The 17769-nt window shown below is 39.1% G+C and overlaps 3 protein-coding genes across 5 annotated transcripts; 2 read left to right on the top strand and 1 right to left on the bottom strand.

Moving 5' to 3' along the window:
- The first annotated feature begins 392 nt into the window (after positions 1–392).
- Positions 393–11544, top strand: LOC141913389 (uncharacterized). Of its 3 annotated transcripts, XM_074804897.1 has the most exons (21): positions 393–644; positions 892–1048; positions 3315–3426; positions 3628–3911; positions 4001–4129; positions 4225–4351; positions 4454–4570; positions 4683–4832; positions 4927–5337; positions 5660–5788; positions 5863–5928; positions 6016–6114; positions 6550–7445; positions 7804–7848; positions 7944–8304; positions 8398–8472; positions 8564–8707; positions 8949–9031; positions 9118–9331; positions 9601–10285; positions 10577–11544. In XM_074804897.1, the coding sequence occupies exons 4-21, from the start codon at positions 3858–3860 to the stop codon at positions 10734–10736; spliced, it is 3945 nt and encodes a 1314-aa protein (XP_074660998.1). In that variant the 5' UTR covers positions 393–644; positions 892–1048; positions 3315–3426; positions 3628–3857; the 3' UTR covers positions 10737–11544. The 3 variants fall into 3 exon arrangements, with proteins under 3 accessions (XP_074660998.1, XP_074660996.1, XP_074660995.1); XM_074804895.1 differs by having other exon boundaries at positions 892–3426; positions 3665–3911; XM_074804894.1 differs by having other exon boundaries at positions 892–3426.
- On the top strand, positions 10694–12791 carry LOC141913390 (dual specificity protein phosphatase 3-like). The gene is made up of 4 exons (XM_074804898.1): positions 10694–10821; positions 11583–11745; positions 11918–12141; positions 12370–12791. Exons 2-4 carry the CDS (start codon positions 11594–11596, stop codon positions 12570–12572), a joined length of 579 nt encoding a protein of 192 aa, XP_074660999.1. The 5' UTR covers positions 10694–10821; positions 11583–11593; the 3' UTR covers positions 12573–12791.
- An 83-nt stretch (positions 12792–12874) lies between these two features.
- LOC141913391 (ciliary microtubule-associated protein 3-like) lies at positions 12875–14434 on the bottom strand. The gene is made up of 5 exons (XM_074804899.1): positions 14381–14434; positions 14154–14299; positions 13746–13975; positions 13235–13361; positions 12875–13010 (listed from the first exon to the last, which is right to left on the bottom strand). The coding sequence occupies exons 1-5, from the start codon at positions 14385–14387 to the stop codon at positions 12945–12947; spliced, it is 576 nt and encodes a 191-aa protein (XP_074661000.1). The 5' UTR covers positions 14388–14434; the 3' UTR covers positions 12875–12944.
- Positions 14435–17769: the final 3335 nt, after the last annotated feature.

Below are 17769 nucleotides of genomic sequence, written 5' to 3'. Positions count from 1 at the left end.
ATGGCTACATCTAGGCAAATGATCAATGAAATATTTAGTTATATGGTTTTTTCTAAACCAAATTTCCCATTCCGAGAAAACCCAAAACGCTGGTACCGGGGTATTTCACAATTTAACGTGTGTATCCACTTCGATCCGATAGTCGTGATTCTACTGTAAAATCATCTTTGATGTGATAGCTAATTAGTTAGTAGGCTTCTCTTTGATGAATGATATGAAATTAATTTTTGATAGATTTTTTGGGGTGTGCTTCTATTGTGTCCAGAGAGGCATAAACTGAAGATTTATGCTAAATCGAGAGGAATAGTCAGAGCGCTACATGTTATTATCAATGACGTAGAGGTGACGTCATTGGCAATCGCGTACAAGATCCAATAACGAGTCCTCTATTGTAACGGAAACTACGCTGGAGGATAGTGTCGATAATTAATAAAAGCCCCATACTATAGATAAACCGAAATAAAGAGTCAGATTTTTAGATTGAAAATTACATATTTGATATGTCATAGTCGAAACTTGGTGAAAAGCGCACACCCGGAAAATTGAATTTCTGAGGTTTTTGAAACTTAAGTGGTCAGCGGCCGAATATTAAAAAATCAAACCAGCACCAGTTTGGACCGCTTTCAAAGATCATTAGTATCTAGGTAGGTAAAAATGCTTATGCGATTTTGATGTAACAAACACAATTTCAAAACGACCATTCAGAAATAAATTTTCATTGATTTGAAAAAAGATTGTTTTCCATTCCTTGCGCATCAAACGCATAAATAATGATATTGTTCTTAGGCCTGTTCGGTTAAAGCTGTTTGTATATGAATCTTCTAAGAATTCAAGTAAAAAGGTCCAGTTTTAACCTTCATCGAATAAAAGATGTGGACATCGTCGTTTCAGGTGATGAATTTAACTCCAGCCGGAAATGGATTTCTGAGAGCTTCGATCAGCAATTTTTTTGCGTTTTTTTGTCTCCGATAAAACCTCTTTTCTCGCCGATTTTGAGGTAATAAGGCCTAATGAAATAGATAACCGATAAAAGTAATACGTGTACAAGGTAAATATGTTTGATTGGAAACGTGTCGAGTTGGCATTAGCCGTGAAAACAGGTCGTGAATGTGTGATGGGAGGGACAGGGACTGGAGGAGCGGACTGGCGTTTCCTCTCTCTCCACGATCCCTGACGCCGACTGCAGGCCTGCTGAGAGTTGCAGTTGCTGTTGTGGGGACGTTGTGTCGGTTGCTGTTTTGAAAAAATAAGGATATATCTCTGAAAGTTGAGTAAGAGGTCCCCAGTGCTTGACCCCTTTTTCACTGTTCCATGAATAAATCCATCAAAAAGTAAAAAGACTCCAACCTGCTCCTCTCCGTTGCATTGTTGTATCAAAAAGTAAAAAGACTCCAACCTGCTCCTCTCCGTTGCATTGTTGTGCGGGGAACAGAAATACTAAATTATGTCTTTTCACATCGTCTTAATGTCGTGGTAGCGTAAAGTATCAATCATTCGAACAGATCTTTTTGTAAGGTTGTAAAAAACTATGTTGTGTTTCTTCTTAAAGATTCTTAGGATGAATAAGTCAGTAAAATCCATACCAATCGAAGAAAAGGTTTCACAAATATTTCATTCATTAAAAATGAGAATCAATTGTGATAGTAAATCTTCCTTTACCAAAAGTGAACTTATCTTTGAAAAACTTAAAAAAACTTGTTTGTGTAAGTTTGAAAAAATGTTCAAAAATTATTATTTGAAAGAGCTTTTTTTTAGAACTAATTTTAACAACCAGGGGCCAGTTGCTCAAAAGTTGGTTAAAGATAACCGGCCGATAGATACCATTGTAGCAATGAACTTTCAATTGTAACTATGTCAACTATCTGCTGGTTAACTCTAACCAACTTTTGAACAACAGGCCGCAGAAACCCAGTTCCACAGTTATGAGTTAGTTTGAGTCCACACTTAGGCCTATATGTTTGAGTATTGAACTATTAAATTCTATAATGGTTTTAATCAAGTCAAATTTGAATTGTGGAACTTGGTTTTGAGGATTTCTTGACTCAAAAGGATCATTTGAAATCTGTTGATATGGTGTGGTTTAAAAAACAGATTTTAAATCTTCATCGTGAAATGTCGGGTAACAGGTCTGAAAATATCAACAAAAAATGTCCATTTAATGTATGTATTTGTATTTGTAATTCCTATGAATGTAGTGCCTACAGTTGACTAAGCCTCACTCGGTCGTTCGTGTCTGTGGATTCGTTTTAGAGTTGGCAATATTGAAAGTCATATCAGACAAATGAATCTTTATTGGCATATACTCGGGAGTGGGGTAGACGGGTACCCAGTAGGGCAGAGTAGTCGACTGTAATAAGTTTACACCGTGGAACCCCATTCCTTAGAACGAAAGAATGGTCAAAAATTATTTCCCTTTTTTGACTAAAACTTTTGACTAAACTTTCTCAAATGTGCTACAAGTGGGGTAACCCACAACTAAAGCTTCACTGGAATGAGGTGCCACTTATTGCATTTTATTTTCAATTGTTGGATGAGCTAGAGTGGAATATTTTCTCAATGGTCAGGTGGTTGATGAAAAATACAGTTGCTTTGTCCACTAATTCAACGCTTTATTTCTGGAAAATCTTACTATAGGGCCTACGTTGATCTTAGAAATTTAAGACGAATGGGCAATATGCCATGAAAGTGTAACTTGCTTGTATTTCGAAAAGTTTGGTGAAAATCAGCAAACTTATATCAGAATCAGGGTCCCTACAACTCGTTGAAACTCCTTTAATATGGGCAAAATGTGAGCTTTAATGTTAGAAAATTCCTTTAAAACCCCTTCTATTTTGAGAAATAAGCAAATACCGCAGTAGAAGTTGTTATAGATTACAGCTAAATTGGTGGCGTTGGGACCAGGATATTTTTTCACCAATTAGGCAGTTAACTAGAAACCGAGTTCAGTAGTGTCAAGTTTAAAAATTTGCTTGCAAACCCACTGAACTGTTTACAGAAAAATCAGTACTGAATTAGGACTGTAATTGGGCCATTAATGTGATGAAGACACTTCATGGAAATTTGAAATTTTCTTGAAAACTCCTTATATCCAAGAATGACTGATCTGTAGGGACCCTGTATGTATAGAGAAATTTATAATAAAAGTTAAATTCATCTCGATTTCAACAACAAAACAAGATCCTTTTCTGTCAAATATTTACAAGTGAAAATGTTATGATTTTCTTATATATATAGCGAAGATATTGATACAAATTATTATTGTTGCAAAATCTAATAAGAAATGATAATATCTTGTAAATTGGTGGTTCGTGGAGAAGTTCGCGGGTGTTGTTTGTTCGTCGGAATTCCTCCCCCGTCAGAGAAATAGTTGAAGATGGTGCTGATTGGCTGAAGAAGACGTAGTATTGGCCGCTTGTCATTTGTAATGTATGTACTGGCTGTGCTGTGATCTTAAAATCAAATTGTATCTCAAGGGGGGCAGATTTATATGACCAATCATTATTTTGATTATTGATTTATTATTTAATTATTGATGTTAATCAATTATGATTTGTTGATATCATCGAAAATAAGAAGGCTGTCATTATTCGACTTTAGTTGACTATGATTTTCGTATGTATTTTTCAGATCATCAACTGGTTTGGATAATTGTTGTTGTTTCCAGGTTTACTGACGCGTCGATAAGAGAAAATTCGCTGAAGAAAATTACGACACGTTCGTAGAAGAACCAGTGGAACATCACAGAAGAACCCGCTACGATACATACATTTGTAGAAGAACCTGCAGCTCAAGAAGAACGCGGTGAAATGTTACTAGTTTAATTACTGTTCATGTGACGTTAAATCTCAGTTTTAAAGATGTCTTTACTCGGAGATGATTGCTATTACTTCTATAATGCTCAATGCACGAAGGTATATTAGACATTCGATTCTTCCGACTTCTAATTACTTCTAATAGAAAGTGTCGATGAAAAAATTTACGCGCTGTTCTATGTTAACAGGGTACGGCGTGTCAATATCGGCATTGTCGCGAAGCTCTCGGAAGTGAAATGGTTTGCGATCAATGGAAGATGGGTATTTGCGATCAAATCAGGTGCCCATTCAGACACGCTGATATACACACACCTCAGGTGAGAGGAGCTTTTCATTTTCCACAGCGATCGCGGCACAAAAATAAGCATCTGAGCAAACGTGTATTTATCGATTTGTTTGAACTGTTTTTCAGCCGATAAATCGTAATCGAGGTGAAATGGCGTGTTTCTGGGAAACGCAGCCCGGCGGTTGTCTTAGGCCTCATTGTCTGTACAAACACAAGAATACACCGAGCGTGCAGCAGCCTCCTTCTCAATCAGGTATCTCCCCAGGATCAATTGCAGTTGAAAATATTTAAAAAAATACAGGCTTTTCAGATTTGGTAGATTTTGCTGACACGCGTCTTCGATGTTTGATTTCAGGCCCCGGAAGACGGATTGTAACGAGTAATTTAGTACAGATTCCACTTGCGATTCCCGAAGAACCGAGGATTCCGTCCCCTCCGAGAATCAATCCTGTTATCGTTCATATGGGTGAAGGTATCTATCTATTTATTCACAGATCTCCCCTACTCATAAAACTGCGCAACAAGAATTTCAAAATTTGGTATCTGTATTGTCCGTATATCCAATATTTGCTGTTCGATTGTAGAATCGTCAGATCCTGAAAGTGCTACGTCGTCGCCGGTGAAAAGTGTTCGACCGAATAAACAACCAATTGTACAACAACAAGATAATGAAAAACAGTCCGTTGAAGAAGAAAATCTTACTGGAAAACGACCTGAAAATGAACCTGTCGCAGGTGATCATCGTTTTCTGTTGAATCCACTGTGATTTGTCAACAAATCAAGACTTTAAAATTCTGAAATTAATATTGAATATTTTTCATTTTTCAGAAGAAAAAGAACAATGGGTTGATGATGTTGAAGAAGAACACGATATTTTAGACGTTCACGCCGACGTCGATCCGGATTTTCTGCCGGAACCCGAGGAGGCGCCGATCGAGAAACCGGTCGCGCGAGATTCGGCCGCCGTCGGTCGTAATCGCAATCGACGCGATCGCAGTCGTTCATGGTCGCCGCGGCGACGGTCGTTCAGTCGTAGTTTGTCGCGGTCGCCGCAGCGACGACAGACGAGATCGCGGTCACCGTATCGACGGTCGCCGCCGTATCGACGGTTCAGTCCGATGAGACGAGGATGTTCACCTCCGCCGCGATATCGCAGGAGTCGTTCACCACCGTTCAGAAGAGATCGTCCTCGTAGTCCTCTACGGATTCCTGATTTTAGAGATCGCCCACCCGCGAGAGGTATTGATTACGGTATCCCCTTAATACTTTCATTGCTGACTAATTAATGCCCTAAAGTATTGCTGATAAATTTGAAAATTAAAAAAACATCCACTCCAGTGTGTTGTTTAACGGGCATACTGCTTTAGTGCGATGTATTATAAGTTACTAATATTTAATTATGATTGATAGGTGTTGCTATCTTTCAAGCACCAATTACATCAGTAATATGAAAGTCCATCACGGATTTATGCGCAGCACTGCGTGTAGATGCACTTAAATAGTTAGAATCCCCCTCGCAGAGAATTATTTGATTCGATCAAAATGTTTTTATGTATTTTAGTGCGACCTCTTCGAAGTCCGCCACGCGGTGGTCGCCCGCGCAGTCGACCGGACATAGCGACGAAACCACTCCCCGAACAACCTCAAACGAAACAACCAGAAACGGCTGTTAAAGAAGAAATAGTCACCGGTAAGTTAAACCGAAGGCATTTCATAAATGCGAAGAACGCGACTCGTGTATTAATATTTGATGTTCGGTTGCAGATCCTGTGCAGCGAAAACAACTCGAACAGAAATTACAATCTATTGAAAAAGCTTTGATCGAAATGGGTAAGTGTATTAAAATAAACCCTTAACCGACCTCTCTGCCTTAAACGACACAATGCTATCTAGTCATTGCATTATTCTTTTGTACAGAGGCCGGTGATGTAATGAGTTTAGAGAATGCCGTCCGACATAAAGCACTACTCAGTATGAAAGAGCGTTTGGATCAGAAACTAGGCGTTCCGAAAAAGGGTAAGCATCGTAGGCTGAATAGTTTTTTACACGGGAAGGATTTCGCTTGTTTTGAAATCGATTTCTGCTTTTAAAGGTGCTTGAAACTCCTTTGTTATGAGCAAAATGCCCGAAGCTCCTTCAAAACTCCTTCACTTTTGAGAAATAAGCAAATTTCTGGTGAGACTACACCTAAATCGGTGGTGTTGTGACCAGGATATTTTTTACCCAGTTAGGAATTTACCAAAAAAAAAACGAGTTCAGCAGTATCAAGGGCAAAAATGTGCTTACAAAACCACCGAATCAACGGTTTACAGAGATAAACAGTACCGATTAAGGAGTCTAATTGGGTCATGAAATTTGAAATTTTCCCCTTTAATTAAACCTCCTTGAAAACCCTCCATATCCAGGAATTACTGATATGTTCAAAATTGATTTCGTTCTCATATTTATCAGAACCCGAAGCAACGAAAGTCGATAAAAATGCGAAAGTTGTTGCTGAGAAGAAATCGAAGGCAGTCGTCGCCGCGGCTAATCAGAAAGAACGCATCAAACCGGCGATCGACGGACCGCTTGAGAAAAATCGAGTAATCAATTTAGCAGTCGTCAAGTCACCGGCGAAACGCGGTAGCAAATCGAAGAAAGAGAATCTCGAGACGAATCCGGTAAAATCTTTGAGTTTGGCAGAAATTCGGAACAAGAAGAACAAGAAGAATCCAGCGTCGCTGCAAATAGAAAATGTTGGTATGAGTATTGCTGATATTCGTCGCAAAAAGCATAAGCCCGGCGACGTCGCGGTTGTCAAAGCTCAACCGAAAGGATTAAGTTTGGCCGAAATTCGGAGCCGTAAAAATCGCAACAGTCGCAAAATCGAAGTGAACGATATTCAAAAACGCGTTCTAACGGCTACGAAGAGGATAGCCCCGAAAGTGTCGTCATCCGTGAATCAGGTCGTCGTACCTCGACGAGCAGACGCGCCGAGCGACGAGAATGAATCGGAAACGGAAAACGCCGATGGTCTTTCCTCATCTGGATCACAGTCCGGATCGGGGTCCTCGTCGGCGAGCGGAACCGATGCGGAATCGAGTAGCGACGAAGGTGGAAGTTCAGGCAGCGGGAGCTCGAGTAGCAGCGGAAGCACGAGCGGAGACAGCGATAGTAACAGCGGCAGCAGTAGTAGCGACGACGAAGATGATGAAAATGGAAAGGAAGAGAATGATGAAAACAGCGCATCGACGACGGAGCATGAAGACTTGAATACTGCTGAGGAGGTTGACCAAGTCGTTAACGAAATCGTTAACCCAACAAAGTCAACGACGAAGTCTCCTAAGAAACCGAAAAAGTCGAAAAAGGTATTGAATATCTGTTCTGGTAAGGGATCATTCATTTATTACGTACGCAGGGGATGGGGGAGGGGTCAGTGCAATAGTAGAAAAGGTCAAATTTTATGCGTACGTAATAAATGAATGATCCCTAAATAAAATTATGCTACAGCTACAACGCTCCCTCTCCACTTGCTTGCTATCATTGTTTATCAACAATGTTGTTGATAAACAGTGACAACAAAAAACTGGAAAAACTTGTCACTTGGCTCAGTCTCCCCTACTCTGTCAATGGTGTGTCTGTTTGGTGACCTGCTTCACTATGCTCTGCAATAGATGTGGCGCATGTTTTGAACAAAAATTCCAATTTACTTTCTCCATATTTCAGACAAAAACTAAGAAGGATCTCGCTGATGAAACGACCCGATCTAATGTGAGTCAATCTGCGATTTGATGATTATTAGACAGAGCTCCTGCTTCATTTGTATCTGGGTTTTGAATTTGTTTTCATATTCTATTTGAATCAAGGTCGCTGAGAGCGATGGTTCCGAACCGACTGTCGTCGTAACGATTAAAGACCCTCCGAAAACGACCGCCCCTCAACGCCGTCGAGGCTGGCGCCGCGCTGCTGCCATGAAGGAAGAGGTGTCTGTCGCCGCTGATGACGACGACGACGACGACGATGTCCTGCAGAAAATTCAACGTCGAATCATCGTCAAACGAGACCAACAACAAACACAACCAGAGGAAGCACAGTTGGAGAAGGTGGCGACTGTTGCCGCGTCGAGAAATCCGTCTGCTGCGGAGAAAAAACGAGCAGACGTCGAAAAACAACTGAAACTAAAACGAAGAGTGACGGTAGTCGATAAAAAACTCACTGATAATACAGGTTTGTCTCTCATTTTCTCCAGCGCTCTCACTTCGCTTGATGAATGGCTTTTAAAACTGAGTTGAATCGAAATTTTTTATGTCATATTTTCAGAACCGCCAAACGCGAAGAATATCGTTATCAAATCATTGGCACAAATAAAGACAGACAAGGGGTTGAATAAAAAAGGTTAGTATGATTTCATCTACATTCCTTTCTCTAACCTAAGATTTCGTCAATGCGAATGAGTTTCGGTGAGTAACTTCTTTTTGATTTTCAGACGATGAGAAGGTAAAATCTCAGCCTCAGAAACTAGAACGAGTCGGCGTTTCTACCGCTGTCAGTGATGCCGAGCAAGCCGAGAAAAAACGTCTGCTCAAACGAGCTCCTATTCGTCTATACGTGCCACCTTCCCGTAAAGGAGGTATGCGTTAAATTCTAAAGGATTTGAAAGAACATTTGCTGGGGCCAGGGACTCATAAGTTGGTAAAAGATATGTGGCAGATAAATACAAAAGTAACAGAGGACTTTTAATTGTCAGTTTTGTCAACTCTATCCACTGGTTAACAACTTTTGAGTAACTGACCCCTGCTTAGAAAGTCTTAAAAATCTTATTTTATCTACCGATCATGCGCATGTTTATTCTGTTTATTCGATTATTTCAGAAGCCCTGATTCCCGGTCCTTCAATTGTAGAAGCTGAAAAACCTGCTGTTACTAAGCCGGCCATGCTGTTCGGAAAACCCGTGGTAGGCATATCGTTCTCAAAAATATCGAAAATCTTCTTTCGTTCGATTTGAATTTCATTTTTGCAATGAATCATGATTTTCCCCAGCGCGCCACCGATAAGCCGACGGTTGAACCGGAACCGCAGCGAGCCGGGTCGCCGAAAAAACCTGACACGAAACCGTCGACCGATTCAGAGCGACGCAAAGACGTCAAGATCAAATCATTCGCTCAAATAATGGCCGAGAAAAAACTCAAACAACAACAAGAACAGAACGAACCGAATTCATCATCAATGTTTGATGACTTTCAAGATGATAAAGGTAATTAATTAACTAATCTTAATTATTGACCAGAACTGTTGACCAGTGTCCACATACCTGGAGATAAGGGAAAAGTTAAGGAATTTTCTTATCATTAAAAAAAGTCAGGGAATAGTTGGGGAATTTTTGTGAAATACAATGTAGTAAAAAAAATAGGGAAAAGTCAGGGAAATATGTTGAAATTGCGCTGAGTGAAAACATTGTGCATTGTCCATTTAGTTATGGGTCAGTCGCTAAAAAGGATGTCGTTGTACGCTTTATTTCCGCAGATACATTTGGTGTTCCGCGGGATAGTTCAACGAGTCGTATGATGTCCTCGTGGTCGTCGAGAATTAAAAAACCGAAAGCAACTGTGAATCCGGTAAAACCGAGCGACAGCGACTTATCCGATTACGACGATAATTTAGATTTGAATAGCGACGACGACACAGTGCTGCCACCTAGACCCGTGGCGCCTCCTAGACGGACTAACGCGACAGTAAAAGCGGCGGAAACTGTCACCGCTATTAAGGGTCGGAATGTGAACGTTGCTAGGAAACCGGCGGAAAAAGAGGTCGTGCGACCTAGTTTTATGCAGCGTATGAGCGTGAGTAGGACTACCGATAAATCACCTCAGAAAACAGAAACTCGAGTTCATTCGAAAAATAGTACTAGTACTGACTTGCCAGATATCGTAACATCCGCTAGTGAGCGACTAACATCCATTAGTCCGCAACTATCAGCCGATGCTACGCGACTATCAGTCGATGCTACGCGACTATCAGCCGGTGCTCCGCGACTTTCAGCTGATGCTCATTTGAATCCGAGTTCGAGCAAGAATTCTCCAGAACTTCAAAGCGCATCAGCCGTTTCCGTAGCAACGATGCATGGAAAGGTTGAGAAAGTGACGCCCGATCTCGGCGTGCCGGAGAAAGACGATTCGAGCAGCGGAAAGAAGAGGAAAGCTGAAGCGTGGTTAGTTAATTTCTTATTCTGCATTCAACTGTTACTCTAAATGAACAAAACCCACAGTTGATGATTTAACGGTTTATTCTAACAGTGTTGAGGTTTTGACTTAACTTCATCATTGACGTGAAATTTAGTCAAAACTTCGAACATAAATTGTCAAGTCATCGACTGTGGGTTTTGCTCATTAATTCTGAAATGCTGAGATTAATAATCAGTCTTCCAGTCACCTCTCTTACTCAATACCGCATCGATCAGAAATGAAGGAATTTACCAAATCTAAATTGTTCTATTTTTCAGTCACGAAGAACCGTCCTTTAAAAAGCGTACGAGCATCGACGACACGTTGAACGCCGAACTCGAACTTCTACTCGGCTCCGACGCGGAAACCGATTTCATCCCGACGACCGATCAAAACGACGACGACTTCCTGCTCGAGATCGAAGAGATGCTGGCGTAGTTATTGAGTTCGTTCGGACGTGCGTGTATACGTAGGATTAAAGACTCGCGATCGTTGAACTGTTTATGATGTCATGAATTGAATTGTGCGTTTTCACTTCTGTACATTTCGTTGCTCATAATTTATTTGTTCGTATCGTTGTAACTGGAGTTCATCTGTCGAAGTCGCAAAATTTACACTTTCATTTAAGATCCTTACTAACTTCAATATAAGTTTGATTTAACGTCTGAAGAAGAGAAGCATTCTATTGTAGAAGGGATGCATTTGATCGTTTTAACTAGCGTGATTTTATTCGTTTGCAGTGAATCCGATATGCAAAAAAAACGAAGATCATGTTCATTTTCATCGTAGAAACCGATGTTGCATTTATTCATCATTAGAAAAAAAGGATTCAGTTTCGTAATCGTAATAATTCGTATTCTTAACGTGAGAATATTTATGTTGATTCTAAAGATGAAAGAAAAGAATTCCGTTTTGAATTTTCTTTGTCAACGATTACAATACGATAGTTTTGTAGTAAGGTTTAAGTAAATAGAAAGTACTCTACCCGATGGTTGTTAGTTGTTATATGTGACACACTTATCACTGGTAAATAGTAATGTAAATACATTAAATACAGCAATTAAACTGACTTGTACTGGTATCGTTATTGTAGCCGAGTTTCTCTGTTCAACCTCGAATTCTGTTGATTCTGGAGGATCAGTTTAATCCAAATTCTAATGCTTATTTGTATGGTCAAATGCATGCTAACATCAGCGATTTTGATGAATTTTGATGTAATGATGCGCTATATGTGGGTTTGAAGTGTTGGTCAGAATTCAGAGCGAACTGTTTCTAATTCTGTAGGGTCGGTTGCGATGGCTTCCTCCATTAATGACGATGAGGGTTCGGAACCATCTTGCACTATTGACGAAGTTCATGATATTTTAACTGCTGATACCGGAGGACTCGTTTTATTGCCTTCGAATGCGTATGATGAGGTTTATAAAGATGTCTACATAGGGGAGGAGTGAGTATTCTAATTTCCTGCATTGTGAGGGCAATGCTTCACATCTTACTTATGCTGGAAATATTTTCGAAATACTGGAAAAGCCTTTTGTTGAAAACTATTTCTGTTGCCGGTAGTGAACCTACAATCAGTAAACCTGTGTGAACAATCCGGTTAAAATATTTATTTTCAGATCGATAGCGAGAAATCACGGTGAATTAAAATGTATCGGGATAACACATATAATGAATGCAGCGCTCGGCCGTGGACCGTACTGCGTTCGTACAGGGCCGTCGTTATATAAAAATCTAGGAATTGAATTCATTGGATTTGAAGCGATTGACGCGACGGCATTTGATTTGTCACAGTATTTCTATGAAGCTGCTGATTTCATCGAAAATGCCCTTCGAGAAAATGGTACGCAGCATGTAGTATAATACATTTTCTTCAATTTGAATTCTTAAAATCGTTAGACTGGTCTTAAGTAGTTAAATTGGCTATAGAATCAAAATGAGCTTAGACTAGTCCTAAGTTGTAAGATTGGTTATAGAACCATAAGCTTAGACTCGTCTTAATTGGCGATAAAACTGTGATATTATTCGAGTTGGTTATCAGAAGGTTCCACTGTAAATCTGTTTTCTCCAGGTAAACTACTCGTTCATTGTCGAGAAGGAGTCAGTCGCTCGGCGACGTTAGTCATAGCGTTTCTGATGATCAAACGTCGCGTTCAGATCCGAGACGCTGTTCGCCTCGTCAGGCGAGGTCGAGAAATCTATCCCAATGACGGCTTCGTAGAACAGCTGTGCAAACTTAACGATCAACTTCGAAAAAATGGTCACTTCGGTTGACAAGATGTGGATGGCAGCTCAGAAAATAAACTATTACAATTGTTATAGAGCGATATTAAGATGAAATGAGTTTTAACTCTGCCTCCAAATTTAGATCAAAATTATTGAACTGAATAATTTGGAGGGGTTATATTTTAGAGGGAACTTAGTCTTTCTCTATGGAATTATGGAAAATGAACAGCTCTGTTTTATGTAACAAACAGTATATTTTATCTTCATTATATTTACAAGAAATCATTGATTTGATATGAATTGAGAAATGGTTGACAAGTTACGACGATTTGATGCATCAATATGATGCATTAAAGTACTGCGCATTTTTTTTCGGATACGATATCTATTTTTTCGAGTTGAAACAGCGACTAAAGTCTTTCAATAATAAAGCTTCAGATATGCTAATCTCCTGTGGTATTTTTTCTCCTCTTTCGTACTCAGCAACTAGAAAGAAAACAAATACAAAATTTACTTGATTATTGATTGAACATGAACATTTTAGAAATGCAGTCAACCCCGATATACCGCCCACATTGGGGCGGAATGATTTTGGCGGTATGTCGGGGTTGTTTTACTATGTATTTGTATTGAGATGTACATTGAGAAAACCAGGCGGTATATCGGGGATTGACTGTATATCAATTCGATAAAACGGTTAGTTAACAAACCTTGTCAGTATTTCTGTTGATTGTACTTTGTATTTTAACTTGTGGTAAGTTGATCGGTTCCCCGCCGAATGATTGGTGCCACGAAACCTGCCGGTTCTGTGGTATACTGTGTTCATATGTTCCAGCACTGAAACCAAGAAAAATTAGGTAAAACCCGAACCACAAGACTTTTCTACTATAACCTGGGCATCCCTGAGTAAAATGCTTAAACCACTAATGTAAACATCAGAGGCCAGTTGCTCAGAAATTGGTTAAAGATAACCGGCGGATAAATACTGTCGAAAAATGGACTTTGATTGTCATTATGTCAACTATATCCACTGTTTTAACTCCAAACAAATTTTGAGAAACTGGCCCTTGGGACATTGTTAGCAATTTCAATATTCCTTTCCAAGCAATTAGGAGACCTTCAACTGGATTCGAACCCATGAACTGTAGACCAGTTACTAATGAATTTAAGCAATTCCACAGATGAAATATAAACACAATTTGAACTATGAAGATCACTTACCCCGGGCCAACTTCTAGGTCTCTCTTATAGACTGGAAATCTTGCTGAGGCTGCGTTGAATGGTTTGAATGCCTCATCGAATAGTTTTGGATCAGTACACTTGGTTTGATATTTCGTTGGTGCCGGGGTATTTTGGAGTTTTTCACGAAACCTCTGAGCTGTTCGAGCACCCAATACATAACCTTTTTGACTCTGAACTTTATGGTCGGTCAAATATTTGAAGTTGCTCACCTGATTATTAGAAAAACAAAATATTTAGATGACCTTTTAAATTTGACACACCACAAGCCAAAGGGCTTGTATGTCTGAAGTTAGGGGGTGAACTTCAAATTTCAAATATGAGCCCCTATGCTTTTCTGAAAATGAACCATCAACAATTGGTTAATAAAGAATGGAATTTTGAACGAACCGGTTCATTATCATAGCATCCAGGTCCACGATGAGGAGCTCCACGTATTGGATTTAAATCATTGCCGAAACGATTCTGCGGCATTTTCATCGGAAACATCTCCCGATCAAGGGTCGTCATAAAGGCGACATTTACCTTCTTTTCAACTGGAAAAATAGACGGAATTAAAATCGACCTGTTTGGTAAAAAACTTGATCTTAAAACGGTAGGCCAACCGTCCTACGTACCTTCCATTTTGATGTTTTCTTTCCTATTTGACACTGACAGTGTAGATTGTTTACATTAACGACGATCCTCAATTACCGCAGCTGCTTCAGTCCAGACTTTCCGCTGAAAACATGAAAACCAAAATATCAATTTTTCACAATTAATACGGATTCTCTTATTGTAATTGGTGTCGATATTTTGGTAGAATTATAAGTCTATAACCTAAGTTATATCAGTTTATTTCATATTCTATCTTATTCATGTTGAAATGTATGCGTCGGTTCGGTTTACAGATCTGTTGGTTATTGAATTGAATTGAATTGGTTACATGGAACACTTTTATTTAAGCCCATTATTTCAATAATTGGTGTTGAAAGATATTGTAGATATTTTTGTTTATCTATAGTTTGTGTTCTGTGTTATATCTTAATCGCATTTTTTGTATGTACCCGTGTCTGTGTTGCTACACAGTTGAAACAATAAAGCTAGAATTGAATTGAATTGAATCGAAATTCATTTCGAATTTGAATATGGCGATTGTTCCATTCCCTATCCGCACATGGCGGGTCAGCGTGGCGGATGTGATTAGTTTTCACTTGTCTAGAAATAGTACCTAGCCGTCGTTGTTGTAGGGAACCGGTAACACGACTGGTATTCAGACTAAAGGCCTTTTTATGAACACTCGATTAGTATATTCGAGTATGCAAAACGTTTTTATGAGCATGGATTATGTCATAATCCGTCATTTTTATGAACATTGGTTATCATAATCGATTAGCATACTCAGCATACTCGCTCGGCGAGCAAGTATGCCGATTCGATTATCTAATCCAACCGATATGGTGTTCTCGGTAGAAGTCGCTGCTGAGTAGGCCATAATTGAATAATTTATACCTGGCGTTTTTATCAACCAACATACCCGGTTATGCTAATTGACAGTAATCGGCTATATAATCTAAATAGCTAATCTATTTCGATTTTGCTTGTTCATAAAAAGGCCTTAAGTTATCACAGGTCAGTAATTCTATGAATTCCGAGGAACTTGAGGCGTGTCAGTCGGGGTCTGCCACCATAATCTCAACAATAAGCGTCAAAAGTTTACTGCGCTTTTGTTTGCATTATTGCATATTATTAAAAGAAGGCAAAGTCACAGGGACTTGTCACAATTGATATGAAAGTGAATGAATATAACCAGTATCAATGACAAACCCCCAGTATCCCTGTGTAATAAAAAAACAAGGGTGGCAACTAATCATCAATCGAAAAATGACCTCTCCACTTCAATCAATAGTAGTAGAATATGCGAGTAGTATCTGGGACCCATATCTCCAGACTGACATACACCGATTGGAGATGATCCAACATCGAGCTGCAAGATATGTCACAAATCGTCACCACAATAGATCCAGTGTAACAGATATGTTGTCCCACCTACAATGGCAGTCACTACAGGAAAGAAGAAGACAGGCCAGACTCACACTATTGTATAAACTCGCCAACTAGAGAATCGCACTCGAAAGCTTTTCAAGTCAAGTTCTCCCGTACTGAAATCAAACGACAATCCTTCTATACCAGAACAGTTAGGGATTTGAACGCTCTACCTGCAGATACTGTGTCAGCGGAGAGTATCGAAGCCTTTAAGACTCTTCTCTCCCACACCGCTTAGCTTAAAAACTCTTATTATTATTATTATTATTATTATGTTAATACTAAATTTATTAGTAATGTCTGTATATATTTATTTGCGCACACCTATACACTGTGTTTCATCAACCAGTTGATGTTGACAGATATCGGAAGAAGAAGAAGAATCAACTTTACTTTCAAAAATCCTCAACTGATTCACATAAAATTAGCTTTGATAGGAACTAGAAGACTTTTTGCATCCAACGAGCCTATATCGATCACTCTACGTATGACAAATCTCTCACAACGAAATTGGAGTTTATTTAAGGGAGATAAATCTCGAAGTAGCTACCGACGATCGCTGCTTCATGAAAATTACCGAATTAAAACTAGTTAATTATGGCCCCCAAATACTGGGAAAACGTATCTAAGCACTGGACCCCCCGTTCCTGATATGGGCTGGCGCCTTTGGCGCTCTTACCGCCATGCTTTACTATCGAACCAGCGAGAACACTGGATGCATACAGGAAAGATGTTGCTGAGGCCGAGGGTCTTACTCTTGGTTACCCATTAAGTGAACATTTTCTTCAATATTTTATTAAAATGTTACTGAAAATATTTCATCGTGTTACTGATAGTACTTCTCAGACATTGGCAGCCCTATTAAGTCGCTAAAATTTTGAAAATCGGGCTGAATAAAACCTAATGTAGGTCTTAGTAGGTAACAAGAAAACTAACTTGAACATTTATTGATGCCTCGATAGGGTGTCGGTGGTGGGGAATACAGTGAAGAAAATCTTATACTTGAACCTGCATTTTCAACAAGCTCCATTGTTTAGCCCAAAGTCCCAATGAGTTATTGTGTTTACTTATGTCCAATGAGCTGTTGTATTAACTTTTCATCCAATGAGCTTTTGTGTTAACTTTTCATCCAATGAACTATTGTATTCTATTTTCATCAGTAATGGGTTATTGTGTTCACTTTTCATGCAATGAGTTGTGTTTACTTTTCGTTCAATGAGCAATTGTGTTAACTTTTCATTGAGCATTTGTGTTAACTTTTCATCCAATGAGTTAGGCCTATTTTATTGTTAACTTTTCGTCCAATAAGCTTTTGTTAACTTTTCATCCAATGGGTCATTGTGTTAACATTTCAATCAATGAATTATTGTTAACTTTTCATGCTCTTGTGTTAACTTTTAACATCACTAAAAACATCACTAGCCAGTTAATTGTTTCAGAAATATAATGCCAAAGAAAGACTCAAACTGACATCAATATATACTGCCTCATTTTCTGACGATTTCTGTTAAAGAAAATCACATCAAAATTTATGAATTCATCATTTTACACGTAATAGATATTGATTCAAACAATGGGAGACTTGTGAACTAGCAACAGGTGACTGTAATAACAACAGTCACCATTTATTCCTGAAAGTTTTGATGAGGTCATTTTGATGCTCCAGAAAATGATGGCTAGATATGGCCTCGAAGATACTGTATATAATTGTAATACATGGTAAGAGATGTACTTAACTGATTTCCAGTAGATGGGTTGAAAGATCAAGATTTCCTGGCTACATATGGATAGGGGTGTACTGAACTGATTTCCAATAAATTGGTTGAAAGATCCAGGATTTTGGGGCATCATATCGTCCTGAAGATGCTGTATTGAATTTTCATATAAGGGTAGGGTATAATGAACTGATTTTCAATAGATTGGTCAAAAGATCCAGGATTTTGGGGCATCATATCGTCCTGAAGATGCTGTATTGAATTGT

This window comes from Tubulanus polymorphus, chromosome 11 (genome assembly GCF_964204645.1).
Source record: "Tubulanus polymorphus chromosome 11, tnTubPoly1.2, whole genome shotgun sequence".
Lineage (NCBI taxonomy): Eukaryota > Metazoa > Nemertea > Palaeonemertea > Tubulaniformes > Tubulanidae > Tubulanus > Tubulanus polymorphus.
This window is presented reverse-complemented; position numbering and strand designations above follow the sequence as displayed.

Bases quoted from the DNA above. Each gene is read 5' to 3' on its own strand.
- LOC141913389 (XM_074804897.1), top strand. From the start codon at position 3,858: ATGTCTTTACTCGGAGATGATTGCTATTACTTCTATAATGCTCAATGC. The intron at 4,352-4,453 runs GTATCTCCCCAG...GTTTGATTTCAG, and splicing joins GCAGCCTCCTTCTCAATCAG to GCCCCGGAAGACGGATTGTA. The intron at 8,708-8,948 runs GTATGCGTTAAA...CGATTATTTCAG, and splicing joins GCCACCTTCCCGTAAAGGAG to AAGCCCTGATTCCCGGTCCT.
- LOC141913390 (XM_074804898.1), top strand. From the start codon at position 11,594: ATGGCTTCCTCCATTAATGACGATGAGGGTTCGGAACCATCTTGCACT. The intron at 11,746-11,917 runs GTGAGTATTCTA...ATTTATTTTCAG, and splicing joins GATGTCTACATAGGGGAGGA to ATCGATAGCGAGAAATCACG. The intron at 12,142-12,369 runs GTACGCAGCATG...TGTTTTCTCCAG, and splicing joins AAATGCCCTTCGAGAAAATG to GTAAACTACTCGTTCATTGT.
- LOC141913391 (XM_074804899.1), bottom strand. The intron at 13,976-14,153 runs GTTCGTTCAAAA...TCTAATAATCAG, and splicing joins GATGCTATGATAATGAACCG to GTGAGCAACTTCAAATATTT. The intron at 13,011-13,234 runs GTTTGTTAACTA...TTTTCTTTCTAG, and splicing joins TCAACAGAAATACTGACAAG to TTGCTGAGTACGAAAGAGGA.